The sequence below is a fragment of the Schistocerca nitens genome, chromosome 3, assembly GCF_023898315.1.
Source record: "Schistocerca nitens isolate TAMUIC-IGC-003100 chromosome 3, iqSchNite1.1, whole genome shotgun sequence".
Lineage (NCBI taxonomy): Eukaryota > Metazoa > Arthropoda > Insecta > Orthoptera > Acrididae > Schistocerca > Schistocerca nitens.
The window spans coordinates 693,328,242-693,347,180 of NC_064616.1; the positions used below are offsets into that span (position 1 = coordinate 693,328,242).

General features: G+C 44.4%; 1 protein-coding gene across 5 annotated transcripts in view; it reads left to right on the forward strand.

Moving 5' to 3' along the window:
• The window catches only part of LOC126248660 (MAP7 domain-containing protein 2-like), a 421,589-nt gene that overhangs the window by 12,339 nt on the left and 390,311 nt on the right, over positions 1-18,939 (forward strand). For 2 of the 5 annotated variants that reach the window (XM_049949857.1, XM_049949866.1), the window contains exon 1: positions 18,725-18,801. The exons of the other annotated variants lie outside the window; for them this stretch is intronic. In XM_049949857.1, coding sequence (XP_049805814.1) covers positions 18,753-18,801 — 49 coding nt within the window. In that variant the 5' untranslated portion in view covers positions 18,725-18,752. Of the gene's footprint in view, positions 1-18,724; positions 18,802-18,939 lie in introns of those variants that run through there. 5 annotated transcript variants of the gene reach the window in all.

The window sequence follows — 18,939 nt, forward strand, 5'->3', positions numbered from 1 at the left end:
GGTGGGCTGTATGATGACACGAGAGAACTTCAAAAAGTAAGTTACATATGTCGTCCCACGTTAAGAGCACTGCACAGTAAGAGTGGCGCATTGTCACAAGAGACTGTGTTCCGCGTTTACTACGAAGTTCTGCTGCGGTACAGATAAGTGGTGCATCATAGTGGGGGAGTGAAATGGTGCAGCAACTGAAAAAACTCCAGAGTTGTAATGCAATTCTATGTAGCAAAACATCTAAATTACACCCAAATTCACCTTGAAATTCTGGCGGTATGTAGGTCAAATGCAGTGTCGCGTCCAGCCGTAGAGAAATAGTGCAAAGAATTTGACCAACGCCCTACAGACGTGGATGGTGCTGATCGGGAAGGAAAGCCAACAACATCGACCACTAACGACAATGTCCAGGCAGTCGAGGAACTGAATCGCACCAATCGCAGATTTTCCGACGATGAGAACGTTCATGCAGCGGTTCTCGAATGGATTCGTGACCAATGAGCGCGTTTCTGTCGTTAACGAACTGAACGGTGATAGAACGTTCCGACTGTTGTTTACTCACAGTGTGCAAAAAAGTAGAGTGGTGCAGCTGTGTCACTTTGAAGTGTATTCCAGCATTCAGTAAAAGGTTTTTGGCTTGTCACAATAATATGTACATTACCGTAGTCTCCTATGATATTGCAAGTATTGTCCGACTAAGTTAAGTTTGTGCTTGGCGAAGCTGCCAGATATCTCCCATGTTGTTCTTCGGAGGGGAACAGAGGGTCTCTTCAGCACGTAAGTATCGAATTTTGTAGTCCATTCTAGTCTTCTCTCCGGACAGGGAAAGCAAAGGAGAGAGAGGTGAATTACATTCTATGCATGCTGCATTTCGAAATTCAACACCTGACCGTTCGAGCAATTATATCAGTTGGTCAGGATATGCGATTACCGTGGCCATTATGACATATGCTTGTATATTTTATACCATTTAGATTCCTTTCAGAGTATGCTGATATAACAGCTCCGTACTTACCAAGCATATATAGGGGATAGGCAAAATAATGTGAACAGTGGTAGTAATGGGATGGTTGTGTTTGACGGTCAACAACGCAGGTAAGGCAAGTGTCGCGCGGGACTGCGTGTTCAGTACGGACTGGGCATCAGTGCAGGTTGTTTACGAATATGCACACTTCGGATTTGCATTCAGAGGCCGAGGTCGACGTGCAATGAAAGACCTAACGGGCTTCCAAAGGGAGCAGATTGTGGGGGCCCGATTAGCGGGAGCATCAGTAACCAAGACAGCCAACTTATTGAATGTTTCAAGAGCAACTGTTTCCACAGTCGTGACAGCCTGCACAAAGCATGGAAAGACATCACCGTGTAAACGTAACAGTGGGCGAAAATCACAACTAAATCAAAGAGATTGTCGTATGCTAACACGAATTGTGTCAGAATAACACAAAAATACGGCCGCTAAAGTGACTGCAGAGCTCAATAGCCATTTTGGGACCCCGTATCTATCGACACTGTCCGCCGAGAACTTCATAAAACGAATATTCACGTACGAGCTGCTAAACCGAAACAATTAATGACGAAAACCAACGAAAAGAAGCGTAAAACATGGTGTAAGGAGCAGAAATGCTGGACGGCTTATCCGTGGAAACACGTCATATGGTCCGACGAGTCAACGTTTTTGTTATTTCCAACATCTGGCCGGGTTTACGTCTGGAGAAGCCTACAGCCCTGATTGCTTGATTCGAACGGTTAAGCATGGAGGTGGAAGTGTGATGGTGTGGGCAGGCATATTATGGTATTCTGCTGGTCCCATCATTACTCTCAAAGGCCGTGTTACAGTCAGCGATTATGTGAGCATTTTAGATGATCAGGTGCACCCCATGATTCAAACGTTGTTCCCCAACAATGATGCCATATTTCAGGACGATAGTGCACCCACTCAGAAAGACAGTACAATCACGGTATGAGGAGCATGCAACTGAACTGCAGCGTGTTCCCTGGCCAGCACATTCCCCGGACTTGAACATTATCGAACCATTGTGAGCGATATTGGAGCGCATACTCTGGAGCAGATTTCCGCCTCCCTCGTCACTAAAGGAGGTAGAAGAGGTTCTGATCGAAGAGTGGCATAACATTCCACTGGAGACTATACAATCGTAATATGTCAGTATTGCAAGAAGAATCGCAGCTGTATTACGGGTAAATGGGGGCCCAACTCCTTATTAATAAACCATTTCCGAGTAAGTACAGGTGTTAACATTATTTTGCGATTCCCCGTACATCCTCTCGTCCGATGAAAGATCCGTACCAAAACACTGGTAAGTTGCACAGTTCACACCAATACTCAAGAAAGGAAGTAAGAGTAATCCGATGAATTATAGACGCATTTCACAGATGTCGATTTGCAGTAGGATCGTGGAACACATATTGTATTCAAATATTATGAATTATCTCGAGGAAAACGATCCGTTGACACAATCAGCACAAATTCAGGAAATATCGTTCTTGTGAAACACAACTAAATATTTATTCTCACTAAGTAGTGAGCGCTATCGACAGATGACCTCACCAGTAGGCTCTTGAATGTCGCCTTTTTATGCGACTGGATTCGTGATTTCCTCTCGGAAAGCTCACAGTTCGTAGTATCTGATGGAAAAGTCATCGAGTAAAACAGAAGTTATATATGGCGTTTCCCAAGGAAGTGTAATAGGCCCTCTGCTGTTCCTAATCTATATAAACGTTTTAAGAGACAGTCTCAACAGCCATCTTAGATTGTTTGCAGATGATGCTGTCATTTACCGTGTAGTAAGTCATCAGAATCTCAAAACTAATTGCAAAATGATTTAGACAATATATCCATATTGCGCTAAAAGTGGTAATTGATCCTAAATAATGAAAAGTATGTCATCCACATGAGTACCAAAAGGAACCTGTTAGTTACGTAGGAATTTCAGTTAGGAACAGCTTAAATTGGAACGATAACATAGATAATGTGGGGAAGGCAAACCTAAGATTGCATTTTATTGGCAGAACACTGTCTACACTAGGCTTGTCCATCCTCTGCTGAATACTGCCGTGCAGTATGGGATCCCTACCATATGGGACTGACGGAGAACATCGAAAAAGTTCAAAGAAGGGCAGCTCGTTTTTGTATTATCGCGAAACAGGGGAGAAAGAATCACGGATATGATATGCAAGTTGAGATAGTAATCATGAAAACAAAGGCGTTTTTTGTTGCGGCGAGATCGTTACACTAAATTTCAATCTCCAACGTTCTCCTCCGAATGCGAAAATATTTTATTGACACCCACCTCCTTCGGGAGAAATGCTCATTGTAATAAAAGAAGAGAAATCAGAGCTCGTACGGAAGGATTTAAGTGTTCATTTTTACCGTGCGCTGTTAGAGAGTGGACTAGTAGAGAAATAATGTGAAAGTCGTTTGATGAACCATCTGCCAGGCACCTGAGTGTGAATTGCGAAGTATTCATGTAGATGTAAGTCATTTAGCGGTGTATTGTTAGCTGCTTTCATTGTTGCTGTAATAATAGTCGTCTTTTTTTACTTTCTGATAGTAAACTTTTGTTTCTAGACGATTTGGTCTTCTGTTGTCTGCTCATTGGAGGCCATAATAAAACACCACTTACCGAGCGAGATAGCACAATGATTCTTAGTCAGAGTCAGTTTCAAGTGATAGTTCAGCCGGTTTATAAGGGGTTTAGTACAACAGTAATGGAGAATACTGAAGTGACTACGTGAACAAGACGAGCTGATTCCTTTACTCGGGCTAAAAATGAGCATGTGCTTCACCCTTAGGAATATTATCGATAATAGGAAGTTAAACTGTAAAAGATGCAAAGCGCCCACAACATTAACACAGCAACTATATCAGGTAAGTTGCAGTGGTAGGGACTAGTGCTCTGTAGTTGTTTTTTTCCCCTCTCCTACAAACCCATATCACCCTAAGATATAGTAGGTGCTTACCTCCTCCTCCTTACGTAGAAATAAAAGGCGTCCATAGGTGGAATGTTGTTCTGTATCTTTAAATACTCAGATGGAACGTATGTCTGTTAAATGTGGTTCTCACTCAGCTCCCCATGGAAGTTCAGAGATCAATTTCAACTCTATCAATTTGTTTCATATACATAATTGTGCTTAAGGGGCGGAAAGTAACTTTCGTATGATGTGTCACTGGCAACTAACGTAGTTCGATGAAACTTAGATCATACATAGAAAGAACTGATGCAGTATAGTGCAGAAGTTAACTGGAAGAAATACGCAGCGAGGCGAACAGAAATGGGACTTTCATACTAAGACAATAATTGCATTGAAGTCACTGCGATTTATGGTGGTACCATGGACATTACAGAAGACGGGAGATGGCTTTTAATAGCATGTATGATAATCATGGACGGCAATGCATGCTCTGCAAAGTGCTCCCATGCTAGCCAATAGATTAGTAAGGAGTTCTTGTGGTAGGGCGTTTCATTCGTCCAGTAGCGCGCTTGAAACTGCTGGATAGTTGTTTATGTATGTGGACGTGCTAGAATACGTCTCCTCAGAACATTCCACGTGTGCTCAATGGGATTTAAAATCCTCTCGTTGCAAGAGCTGCTCCACCTGTTCATTTCGATGCAGTATCGCATTGTCATCAATTAGAAAAATGAAGTCTGGGCCGAATGCACCACTGAAAAGGAAGCAAATGGCGAAGGAGTACAATGTCATGATAATGTTGGCTGGTGAGGGTATGTTCAGATTTGAAGGTCCGTATTCCCATACAACATTATTCCTCCCCACACCATAACACCTGGACCACCAAAACGATCATGTTGGACAATGCTGGACATACGCTGTTATGGCGAGAGGTGAGAACACGTAATCCACCCAAAAATATTGTCGAACGTGTTCCGGGGTACTTTAAATTTCACATAACTTCATTTGTGCTAAAGTCACGGAGTAAATAATATTTTCTGATATATTTCGATAGTGGAAGAGTGACATCAACAGAACGCACATGCCTTTTATAAAGTTACTTTTATAATCCCCTGTGCTAGTAATGTCGATTGGTGTTTATCAGCCCCTACACAAATCTCATGTTGTCATCCAGAGGCGCGCTATCACATTGTGACGTATACACGAAACGGCATAATGTTCTTCACGCAGCTACCCCTAAAAACAGGTGAGCCTTAGTGTTTCCCATGCCTTGATGGCTCTGTATTTGGAATTACGGGACCGAGGTGGCGCAGTGGTTAAGGCTCATCCACTGTGTACAAAGTAAGTATGACTTATATCAGCACAGTACGAGGTGCTGTGGCCAGTAAGCGAAATTCGAAACAGGGACCTCTCAAGGTGTTACTGATGACCTAAGCAGTTAAGTCCCATAGTGCTCAGAGCCATTTGCTCTCAAGGTGTTACCACAATTTAGCGTGAGCACAAGTTTCTGTGCTTGAAACGTCAGTAACATCTTTTTTTTATTACTTCGAACAGTCTTGAAGACTGTACTTTTTTTTTGCGTGTTCCGGGTAATTTTGACGGTTTTCTGTACACTCATGGTTTGTAGGTGTTTCCGGTGCAGTTAACACTGGTATGTGCGGAATGAAAACCACTACGCGTACCTGTCTTACACGCCCCTACGTGACCATCTATTATGTACCATAGGCTTTATTACTGTCACGTCTGCCTTTCCCCCCAAAATCTTGATATACGCCAACGACCTTGCTACAGCGGTAACACTGGTTCCTATCAAATCACCAAAGTTAAGCACTGTCGGGATTGGTTAGCACGTGGATGGATGACTGTCCGGGCCTGCCGAGCACGGTTGGCAAGCGGGATACACTCAGCCCTCGTGATGCCAATTGAGGAGCTACTTGATCGAAAATTAGCGGCTTCGGTAATGAAAATTGGCTGGAGAGCGTTCTGCTGACCACTTGTCCTTCCATATCCACATCCATTGCGCTTCTTGGCTAATGATGACATGGTGGTCTGTCGTTACCGTTGGGCCTTCCGAGACTTGTTCGGGCTGAGTTTAGTTTTTATGTACTATACAAGGGTGTGCTGAAAAGTAATGCGTCTGAATTTTTCATGTAACATTTTTTAAAGCTTTTTGAAGTAAGTATACATGTGGTGTCTGTTCTTTTGGACATGTCCAAGAGAGAGAACACCGCAGATACCGCGTGTTCAAAAAAAGTGTCGAATACTTTGAGAGGTGGTAGTACTCATCAAAACAAGGAAAATATGTCCAATAAACATGGGTCCGGAAATGCATACTTTCTGCAATAAACGCGTGTTTACAGGAGGTGTTCAACATAGCGTCCATTGATGACAATGCACACCTCTGCTATAATTAATGACGCACACTTTGAAGTGTAGCCAGTTGTTATTGTACGCCGGCCGCTTTGGCCGAGCGGTTCTAGGCGTTTCAGTCCGGAACCGCGCTGCTACTACGGTCGCAGGTTCGAATCCTGCTTTGGGCATGGATGTGTGTGATGTCCTTAGGTTAGTTAGGTTTAATTAGTTCTAAGTCTAGGGGACTGATGACCTCAGATGTTAAGTCCCATAGTGCTTAGAGCCATTTTGTTTTTGTACCTACTGGCACGCATCGAAGATGCGACCCTGTAGTGTCGGCACATCGTTGATTGGCGTGGTATAGACTAATTCCTTCACGTGTTCCCATAACCAGATGTAAAGGGGAGTGAGGTCTGGGAACGACCAGGCCCAGGTGTTGCCCCTCCCCCCTCCCCCCCCCGCCCCTCCAAATCATTCGACCAATCCAGCTGCCCTGAAATGTTTGCGTCAGATGTTCTTGCACACGAAAGTGTGCTGGTGCATCATGCATGAACGACATTTGTATTCATTGCTGCAATGGCACAGCCTCCAGCAAGGTAGTAAATACATTAAGGAGAAAGTTGAGATAACGTGCTCCAGTTTAACCTTTGTGGTAGCAAAGGCCCTTATTAATGTATCACCAAGTATGCCTGCCCATAAGTTGATTGAGAATCGCTGTTGATGCCCTCTGTCCTTAATTGCCTGAAAACAGCATCTCTTGTGAACCCTGCCTCATCGGCAAATAAAATCTTGGATGTCAACAGTGGATCTGCGGCACACTTCCGCGACAGCCATTGGCAGAAGAACCGTTGTCTGCCATGATGAGTTTGTGGCCTTAGGGCGTGAACGCGCTGCAGATGATACGGGTACAGCAACTGTTCATGAAGTACCTCCCAGCCAAGAGAGCGAGACGCGCCTGTTGCTGCTGCTGCTAATCGTCGCAGGGATTTCTTTCACCGAACGTAGCGCACGCTCCTCCATGTTATGGAAAAGTCTGCCAAACAGCTTATCAGAGGACACTCTGCGCTGTGGATATTACACTCCTGGAAATGGAAAAAAGAACACATTGACACCGGTGTGTCAGACCCACCATACTTGCTCCGGACACTGCGAGAGGGCTGTACAAGCAATGATCACACGCACGGCACAGCGGACACACCAGGAACCGCGGTGTTGGCCGTCGAATGGCGCTAGCTGCGCAGCATTTGTGCACCGCCGCCGTCAGTGTCAGCCAGTTTGCCGTGGCATACGGAGCTCCATCGCAGTCTTTAACACTGGTAGCATGCCGCGACAGCGTGGACGTGAACCGTATGTGCAGTTGACGGACTTTGAGCGAGGGCGTATAGTGAGCATGCGGGAGGCCGGGTGGACGTACCGCCGAATTGCTCAACACGTGGGGCGTGAGGTCTCCACAGTACATCGATGTTGTCGCCAGTGGTCGGCGGAAGGTGCACGTGCCCGTCGACCTGGGACCGGACCGCAGCGACGCACGGATGCACGCCAAGACCGTAGGATCCTACGCAGTGCCGTAGGGGACCGCACCGCCACTTCCCAGCAAATTAGGGACACTGTTGCTCCTGGGGTATCGGCGAGGACCATTCGCAACCGTCTCCATGAAGCTGGGCTACGGTCCCGCACACCGTTAGGCCGTCTTCCGCTCACGCCCCAACATCGTGCAGCCCGCCTCCAGTGGTGTCGCGACAGGCGTGAATGGAGGGACGAATGGAGACGTGTCGTCTTCAGCGATGAGGGTCGCTTCTGCCTTGGTGCCAATGATGGTCGTATGCGTGTTTGGCGCCGTGCAGGTGAGCGCCACAATCAGGACTGCATACGACCGAGGCACACAGGGCCAACACCCGGCATCATGGTGTGGGGAGCGATCTCCTACACTGGCCGTACACCACTGGTGATGGTCGAGGGGACACTGAATAGTGCACGGTACATCCAAACCGTCATCGAACCCATCGTTCTACCATTCCTAGACCGGCAAGGGAACTTGCTGTTCCAACAGGACAATGCACGTCCGCATGTATCCCGTGCCACCCAACGTGCTCTAGAAGGTGTAAGTCAACTACCCTGGCCAGCAAGATCTCCGGATCTGTCCCCCATTGAGCATGTTTGGGACTGGATGAAGCGTCGTCTCACGCGGTCTGCACGTCCAGCACGAACGCTGGTCCAACTGAGGCGCCAGGTGGAAATGGCATGGCAAGCCGTTCCACAGGACTACATCCAGCATCTCTACGATCGTCTCCATGGGAGAATAGCAGCCTGCATTGCTGCGAAAGGTGGATATACACTGTACTAGTGCCGACATTGTGCATGCTCTGTTGCCTGTGTCTATGTGCCTGTGGTTCTGTCAGTGTGATCATGTGACGTATCTGACCCCAGGAATGTGTCAATAAAGTTTCCCCTTCCTGGGACAATGAATTCACGGTGTTCTTATTTCAATTTCCAGGAGTGTATTTAGTATAGAGGGCACGGGCTCGCAGACTACGTCCATTTGTTAAACCATAGCAGAATATCGTATCCGCCGTTTCACTTGTCGAGTAGTGGGCTTCCATTTCTAACAAGTGGTGGAAGAGAGAGAATGTAAACGTACTACACCATTGGTAGTACAAACAGCGTAGTAACAGTAAACATATAAGTGAATCCGTGTTTGGGAGAAGGTAAAACATCATGATATGTGCCTAGGATCGACAGTAACGTACAACAAGGCGCACAAACACGACGAAAACTAATGTAGCCTACAACATGACTCGAACCACACAACTGACTGCAGATCACCTAATGGTAGGTGGAGTACTGTGAGTAAGACATCATATACCCTGCCGACACATTTCACGGAGCGCCAATGCGAAGACTGTGCTAATATCAGCAACCATGCGTCACGCAGCCCTTCCTATAAACACTTGTTTTTTCCGGAAAGTGTGTTTCTTGACCCATGTGTATTGTACTTATTTTTGTTGTTTAGGTGAGTACTACCACTTCTCAGAGTATTCGACATTTCTTTTGAGCAGCCTGTATAATTAAGGTGAGGACAGCCAATGATCCCTTCAGTGCAGATCAACACCAAGCTCGAATTATTACTTTAATCACCGAAACGTGGCGAGTCATGAGGATAATGGGCAAGAGGCGCGACGTTAAGTAGTGTGTGGATAAGTTGAGAATTTGTGTCTGACGGAGGGCGTGCTAGGGTATTTTGCAGTTGTGATGACCACTGTGTCCGTATGGCGTAGTAGTCAGCGCATTTACCTGGTAAGCAGGAGGCCTCGGTGCGAATCCCGATTCGGCACAAATTTTCAACTTTTCCCACTGATTTAAATCACTGCCCACTGGCAGATAATGTCTTTATTTTCTTTTTGTCTAAATTTTTAAATAAAACAAACGTTATTAACATCCTGCAGCCGTAACGGTCGCGCGATTCCAGACTGTAGCGCCTAGAACCGCTCGGGCACTCCGGCCGGCAGATACGTTACACACCGCCATGTTACACGCTACGATTCGTAGCCCTCTAGCGGCAGAGGGCTGCAAATATTGTTTAACGTCTCGTCGACAGCGGGGTTATTAGAGACGGAGCTCAAGCTCGAATCAGGGAAGGACGGAGAAGGAAATTGGCCGTGCTCTTTCAGATGAACCATCCCGGCATTTGTCTTAAGCGATTTAAGAAAATCACGGAAACCTAAATCAGGATGGCCGGACGCGGGTTTGACCCGTCGTCCTCCCGAATGCGAGTCCAATGTGCTAACCACTGCGCTATCCCACTCGGTGAAGAATAAAGCTGTAGAATATTAATTAAATGTGTTTTACTTTTTTTAATAAGAGTTGTCACATAAAAAATTCGGAAATATTACTCTTCAGCACGCCCTCGTAATTGGCGATCAGTGCGTCATGAACTGTGTCCGTTGCCTAATTGTTTAATCAGCAACACTTCTTTTTGGATGGGATTGTGAAAGACATGTACATGTACTGACTACATGCTTACGAGACACTGGTAAATTTTTGAATCTGCTGATGGCCGCAAAGCCGAAAGTAGTAATCAATTTAAATAAAATGTTATATGACCTAGATATTGATTAATTCTTTACAAAGGTCACCTGTCTTCTCAGGGGGTACAAACCGCCTCTTTGAGCGCGTTGTTTTTGATTTGATAACAAAGTAAGTAATTTATTTACCGTTTTTTTTTTGTCATTTTATGTGACGGTGATATGGACTGGGCCTTCACCTCTGTATGGTAAACATTGGTGGTGTTAATTGCGAATTAAATCAAATGCTACATAAAGCGAGAACTAGGATGAAAATACATATAACCGTCGATATCATTTTGGAACTGTCAGCTGGTTGACTCTGTCTTTACTGAGTAACATTCTGTCCACGATGCTACAGGATTCACTTCATGGAGAGCAAAGGATTCTTTTGTTTGAAATTAAACAAAGTCTACAGCTATCTAGGTCGTTGAGAGCCATGTTCTGTAAATGTATGTGGCTAGGGAAAAATAGGAGAGAGGAGTCTGTAAAGTGAAATTTAATAAAAAGTTCACGGATAACTTGCCATGTCAAATTAGGACAAAATATCAGGCTTTCGACGATAGCCTCCATCGTTGTCAGGGTCAGCCAGTCTGTCGTGAAACTGGCGAGATACACACTTTTCTTCTATAAGAACGTAGTAAAACAGGACGACGTGAAGAGGATTGATGAATAGTGCAAGGATTGGCAGTTGACCTTGAATGCAAATAAATGTATTTTCCATACATAGGTGGAGAAATCAACTACTATACAACTAAACTATTGATGACAGATTGTTGAAAACGGTATCTACCGTAAAATATCTAGGAGTAACCATCTGGAGCCACTTTTAGTGAAATGACCACATAAAACAAATAGTAGGAATTGGAGATGTCTCGCGGTTCTAGGCGCGGAGTCCGGAACCGTGCGACTGCTACGGTCGCAGGTTCGAATCCTGCCTCGGGCATGGATGTGTGTGATGTCCTTAGGTTAGTTAGGTTTAAGTAGTTCTAAGTTCTAGGGGACTGATGACCACATCAGTTGAGTCCCATAGTGCTCAGAGCCATTTGAACCATTTGAATTGGAGATGCAAGACTGCGATTCATAGGAAAAATCTGAAGGAACTTTATCTCATCCACACAAGAATTGGCTTACAAAACACTTGTGACCGGATATTGAGTGTTGTTACCAAATAGGATTAATTGATGAGATGGAGAAAATATGAGAGCGTCACCTTTTGTCACTGGATCGCGTAGTCTGCGCGAGAGCGTTACAGAGATGCTCAGCTCCAGGAGCTGACGCAACGATATAGGCTTCGTGCATAACAGAGAGTTTACTACAGAAATTCCGTGAATAGTCGGACAACGTATTACTTTCTCCCTCATACGTCTCGTGAAATGACCGCAACGAGAAGATTCGAGAAGTTAGCAAATACAGAAGTTTACCGACAATCATTCTTCCCACGCGCCATTTGCGAATGAAACGAGGAAGAGGGAATCATTTGTGGTACCGGAAGCCAAACGCCGTCAGGTGGTTTGCGGAGTATTGATGTAGATTAGATGCATGCTCAGAAGACAGTATTTACTTGGTTAGCTTACGTCGTCAGCATGTACGGAGATGGGGGAGTGCGGAGATGACACCCTCTGCGCCCAAGTATCACTACGTTTCCGCTCGCAGTCCTGTGTCGCTTGCAGCGAACCAGCGTTGGCGGTCAGCGAGAAGATAGGCGAGATACTAAAGAATTATAGCTTATTTCACGTGTTTGAAGGCAAGAAACAACTAGACCCTCCGAGTCATAGGGTTTGCCAAAAGAAGTTACATTGAGAGTAATCGTTCAAAAATGGTTCAAATGGCTCTGAGCACTATGGGACTCAACTGCTGAGGTCATTAGTCCCCTAGAACTTAGAACTAGTTAAACCTAACCAACCTAAGGACATCACAAACATCCATGCCCGAGGCAGGATTCGAACCTGCGACCGTAGCGGTCTTGCGGTTCCAGACTGCAGCGCCTTTAACCGCACGGCCACTTCGGCCGGCAGAGTAATCGTTATTGAGGTCGGATCTTCCTCATACAGAGTGGCCAAACCGGCGCCTATCGTCGGCCACTGTGAATATCGCATTAAGAACTCTGGAATGTTTGTAGAAACTATAAATGAGTTGGAGATGGGTCTAGGTGAAGTCATGTGAACTTCATTGTGATTTCTCTGTTCATGAAGTTGCTTCTGGACGAAAACTTAAAGCTATTGGTGTATCAATTCGTCCCTGTTGTTTCGATCAACCTCGACAACCAAGGAATTTTTTGTACTGTGGGAATAGATGGCTTACATAACAACGATGGGTTCTCCACTGTCAACAAAAAGAATGGTTCAGATGGCTCTGAGCACTATGGGACAACACCTAAGGTCATCAGTCCCCTAGAACTTAGAACTACTTAAACCTAACTAACCTAAGGACATCACACACATCCATGCCCAAGGCAGGATTCGAACCTGCGACCGTAGCGGTCGCGCAGTTCCAGACTGAAGCGCCTAGAACCGCTCGGCCACATCGGCCGGCCTACACTGTCAACAGACAGTACTAATTTTTTCATGGAGATTTCAAAGATTGGGCATTCAACAGGCATCCGTCCACTTCGTCCGTTGAGCTTGGTCTGTTATACATATGATACATTTTTAATTCGGCCCCATGTTAATGGGACACAGCAGCAGTTCAGTTCATCGACCATATGAACAGCAGATTTATACCAGACATGGAGAATGATGGGAGGTTTCCTTTGTTAGATGTGCTGGTTGAACGGGAACCAGACAGACGGTTCTTTAATTCTGTATATCGAAAGCCTGCAGATGCAGACTTGTTTCTTCGTCGGCATATCTTTCATCATCGGCCGCAGAGGAAAACTGTGTTAAACATCCTAATACACACAGCAAGGTGCGGCAATGATTAACATAGGTAGAATCTTAAACAGTTCTCCGGCTACTCAAGTGAAAGATGTTGCGAACTGTTAGAGAGAATGTGGAAGTGTCCCAGAAATTTGTAATATTCCATCCCAGTGTGGCAACAGATATGTGGGTCACTCTATACGTCACAGCCAATTGCTGTGCTAAAAACCGTCACCTCAGTTACCGAAATTTCAAAAAATCTGCTGTGACTGAGTTCAGATTCATGAATAAACACGAGATTATATCTGAATATGCAAGGATCTAAGCCCACGGTTCGAACCAGTGGGACTTTGATGATTAGGGAAACCGCTGAAATTAGACTGTGTTGTAACACTGCTCACATCATATACTTTACCACCCGATACGATTGGTGGTGCTGAAAGCGATTGTGTTCTGCGAGGGCAAGAGGGTGCTCCTTCAGCATTCCCCCCCCCCCCCCCCCCCTCTGTGACATAAGCTAGCCAATCAGTTACTTAACTCTGAACAAGTGATGATGGATGATACCACGAAAATGGATGATACCACGAAAACTTGAGATTTTATCTGACTTTAGTATGGCCTGTTATTTTAGAAATTTTAATCCAACGACTCTGTCATATCTAAAGCATACGAAGGTTGGAACTTGAATAGTGGCAACTATTTATTCACAACCGATACAAAAGAGTTACATGTTTGCACCTGTTACTGTCCTTCAAAGTAGTTCAAAATGGCTCTGAGCACTATGGGACTTAACTTCTAAGGTCATCAGTCCCCTAGAACTTAGGACTACTTAAACCTAACTAACCTAAGGACACCACACACATCCATGCCCGAGGCAGGATTCGAATCTGCGACCGTAGTGGTCGCGCAGTTTCAGATTGTAGCGCCTAGAACCGCTCCGCCATCCCGGCCGGCCCTTCAGAGTAGTCACCAGCGTTGTGTAGAACCCGTTGCCAACGACGTGGATGGCGTAGTATACCGTTAGCAGAGACTGTTCTTTTGATGGGGCGAATGGAGCGGTCTAAAGTTATGGTAATTCTCATGTACGACTGTGATGGTGTTATCCTAACACATTACGTTCCTCCACGGCAGACCGTCAGTGCACAGTATTACTGTTCGTTTTTGGAGCATCGCCTGCGACCAGCTTTGCGGAAGAAACGGCGACACTTTCTGCACAACCCACCCACCATTTTGCACAATGCGCGGGCGCATTCAGCGCAAGCTGCGGCTGCTCTGTGTGGTCGATGGGCTTGGGAAGTACTGTACCACCCACCTCCGGGCTTAAGTCCTTGTGACTTTGATTTGATTCCGAAGATGAAGGAACCACTTCGTGGAATTCGCTTCAGAACTGTTCCAGAGATTCGATAGGCAGTAGACCGCTCCATTCGCACCACCAATAGAACAGGCTCTGCTAACGGTATACTACGCCTTCCACATGGCTGGCAACGGGTTCTACACAACGCTGGTGACTACTTTGAAGGACGGTAACAGGTGCAAACATGTAACTCTTTTGTATCGGTTGTGAATAAATAGTTGCCACTATTTAAGTTCCAACCCTTGTATAACGAAAATAAAAAAAGAAAGAAAATATTTCTGCTTGCAGAGAGAGCTGCCCTCTGAAATACTATTCTTCTTCTTCAGGAAAACAAATGAACTTTAATGATGATATGCGGCTGCCAGGTCGAGAGCTGGTAAATTTGCCGACATTGGCAGTCACCATGAACACGACATATTCTGCATGGAAAGTTTAAAAATAACGAGATAAATAGAACATTTAAGTGCATAGCATAGCACGGGAGAAGGTTGATAAGCGTCGTAAATTTCCGTGAAAGAGCAGGAAATTTCTGTAAACTGTCCCAGTATGATTCTGACAACGTTTTCCTTGAAACTTTTAGTAGGTGTTACATTTAGTTGTTAGCGATAGGCGTTTGAAGTGATTAGGATGAGTTGATGGAGAAACAGGAATTTCGTGGTGTTATTAAAAGTATTCATTCGACAGTTATGCTGATGAACACCAAATCACATTAAGGGCATGCGGACTCTGCACGAACATTGAAGATACTTCTTTAGACAGTTTCGGACAGTTAAACGTAGTTCCATTAGTTGGAGCGTACTCCGTCCAGACTATTAACGTTATCACACGAGAAACTATTAAGAAATTCATGATACGTTAATGGGTGATTACAGAATAAATATGTGCAGTGTAGTTGATGATTAAGACATCTAAATGAATACAGCACATTCTTAGGGAAAAACTGGTCATGAAAACGCACGGTATGCCATAGGTGCGCTACTACTGACATGGACGAAACTTGTGAAAGAATTTTCAGAAACGCGCGAGATTAATGACACACGTTATTAACGACTAAAACGTAAAGCAGTCACTCCCCAAAGGTGTTCCATTAGCCATTTGAAAGTCGATGCCATCCTGCGAACCTCCTGTAGGTGGCTTGCGGAGTATACGAGTATATACAGGATGCAAGAAAAATGTTTGGTCAAATTTTCAGGAGATATTTCTAACACACAGTGGAATAAAATGTGTTCTGTGGGCTTGGGTTCGGAAACTCTCTGTTGCTTCGCTAGAGGTCATTCTCTTCTTCTCTTCATAATCACATTAATTATAGTAAACACACTGAAACATTTTGTTACATGATAAAGAACCCTTTGGTACGTTTGGTTAGTAATTCTTAGGTTCACCGCCAGTGTTTGTTGCTCCAATTGAACGAAGGTAATATTGAAATGTGACTCACTTCTTTGCTTGTGTTGACATGCGACTACCTTCATTGCTCTACTAGTATCAAGCACGTGGCATAAATTGTTGACTCCTCATCACGGACTTGGTTTCCGATACATTGCAATGAAAGTGTACTCAAATGCGGATTTGGCTGATGCCCTTTTGCTGTGCGGATTAGCAGATGAAAATGACCGTCGCGCTCGACATTTGTATCGGGAGAGATTTTGAGAACAACATCGCCCCGACACGAGGACGTGGGAGCATGGGACATTTAAGCCGCCGCCTCGTGACTAGGGGAGACCTAGAAGGACAAGGACACCTCAACTAGAGGAGGAACTTATTTGTGCAGTTGACGACAACCGTAGTGTCGGCGAAGGACAATTAACTTCAACAGGTAATGTTGCGCACATGACTATCTGGAGAGTGCCACATGAGTACCTGCTATATCCGTACCATATACAGCGGGTGCAGGCCCTTGTCCTTATAACACGTTTACTTCGTCTACCTTGGAGGAATGTTTCCTGAAAGTTTGGCCGTACCGTTTTGTTACATCCTGTATAGATGTAGGACCGCCTTTCCCAGCCATTTACAGTTGGGTCTACAATTTTAGCTTTATTACACATTTTTCTACACACACGAAGATTTACGTGGTTGAAAGAAGTAGTACGCACCTGAAAAAAATTTAAGGACACACTTAGATTGAATACAAATCTCTAGATTTGTAAGGTGATACTTAACATGGGAAAAATACCTACACTGACAGTTACAATTGAAGTTACAGAACAGGGCAGTCTCACCACGCAACCAATGTACTGTGAAGCTGCCAGGAACAATAGGAGCTTGTATTCGTTGTGGGTGAAAATCGAGGAATGATTGCGTATATGACAGTGACAGCAGTCAAGAACAATAAGCGGTGAATGCGTGAGGAACATATGAAACGCCACTTCGATTACATGTCAAGACATATATAAACTGTTATTGCTGATTGCTTACAAACTTTATAACTTAACGACGGAAATATTGGATTACTAATCCATTACGGTGTTCCTTTATTAGCTGTGCATGCTTCATGACAGCTACTTATGGATGTAGACATTTACCTCTCCGTTAGGGTCTTAAGCCATTGTCATATTGAACTCTTAGCATAATTGCTCGTGGTGGTTAGTTATTATATTCGAAAAGTGGTCGTACTGTGCAGATGCTTTACAGATACATTGCACCTTCTCAGAACCATTGCAACGAATCTAAGCCTTCGTCTTCGCTGATACTGATTTTACGCTATCGTCCCATTTCATATCGCTTCATAATATTGCCCTTAATAAATTATTACACGATTTGACGTGCTTGCGATGTTCGTCACTAATCTTGTAATCGGATACTATCGTCTTCTTTCTCTTCGTTTTAGCCATCACCTTACATTTATTTACATTAAAGAGACCTGGTGTTCATTACACCAAGTGGAAAGTTGGCCCAAGTTTTTGTGCATTTCTTTACGATCGTTCCACGACGATACTTACCTGTAGATAACGGCATCATCGACGAACGTTTAATTTGGTTATAATAAAGTTACAGTCACTGCGTATACTTTTAGTTCTATTTAGATTTAACAGAAAAATTTGAACGAAGGTGATAAATTCCGCTTAGGAGCTGCATTAGCTTTGTACCGCTGGGACACGTCGCAGAGCAGTTACACAAACACCTCCATGAAGGGGTTTTCATACACAACTAATAACTTTATAGGAACGTGACAGCGAAAAACAGTGCTAATCTGAATGTCAATTTTATGTATTCTGTGGCGTACTGGAAGTAAGCTTGCGATGTTAAATTATAATATTGCCTGGTGCAGGGAATGGCAGCATGTGACTCTCCTTTTAATGACAAAATATTGTTTTGCAAAAACTGTATTTTGTTTAGACCAATATATGAAAATTCAATTTATACATTTATTTTGTATACAGTTGTTACTAAGTAATCTGTGCTAGCAAAATGAGATGACTGACCTATATCTGCAGAAAAGAAAGAAAGTGTCGACTATTTCGATCAATACTGCCTCAGAGATAGTAAAATCAGTGGACGAGGGTCAGCAGTTGTGTTTTGATTGTATTCATTTTGCGCGGGGGTGGGGGGGTGAGGGGGGGGGAGGCCCTGAAAGGGAAAGAGGGGGATGGGAGGTTGGTTGGTGGGAGTGTTATTGTTATTATCATTCGACAACAATACTACTGACGATCTTTAAATTCCATGCAACTATCCATCCCTCAGCAGCTGAGAACTAAGTTCAAGCGAAAGCTCTCACCAGAACCTTAGGATAAAATCGCGCTTTTACGGAAAACGCCAATTTGTCTCTCTTCAGGAACATCTAAAAAGTGTACATATCTGAAAATATACGTTTTATTTCAAACAGTACATGAAAATACAGTTAATATAGTTACTTTATATACAGTTGCGTGAAGCGGAAAACGCTACTGCTGTAATACAATTATATCAGCTCAACTTCTGCGCCATTAATGTTGGTGAGAAGCTTCGACAGACAAAACGGATGGGCATACAAATATAGATTAATATTTTTGCTCTTAATTTGCTGTTTTCCTGCGAGAATGGTGTATGCATGTGTGCTCGTGAAGGAATGGGTTGCGCTCGATGTGAAAGGCTGCAGCAACTCCGTGTTCTCAGTTAGTGCTGCCTGTTGGACCTTCGGTGATAAGTGAATCTGATTATCGTCACTGGACGCTGCGTTGATAAATGTTCCCCTTCTGTTACAGGTACGTGCGCCAGTCATACGTAGGCTCCGGTATGGAGTGGACTGAGAATCTCTGGTTTTCAGTAGTTACTCGGAACATTGGTGAGTAAAAGAATTTTAGTTTTGTGAAGTCAGTTGTTGTTTCATGAACCGAAGGTTGTGCGCAACTCTGCTGGCGCCTATAACTCAGCTAAGGGACTTCATTTACAGCATCATTATTGACGAGAATCTTACCGAAAC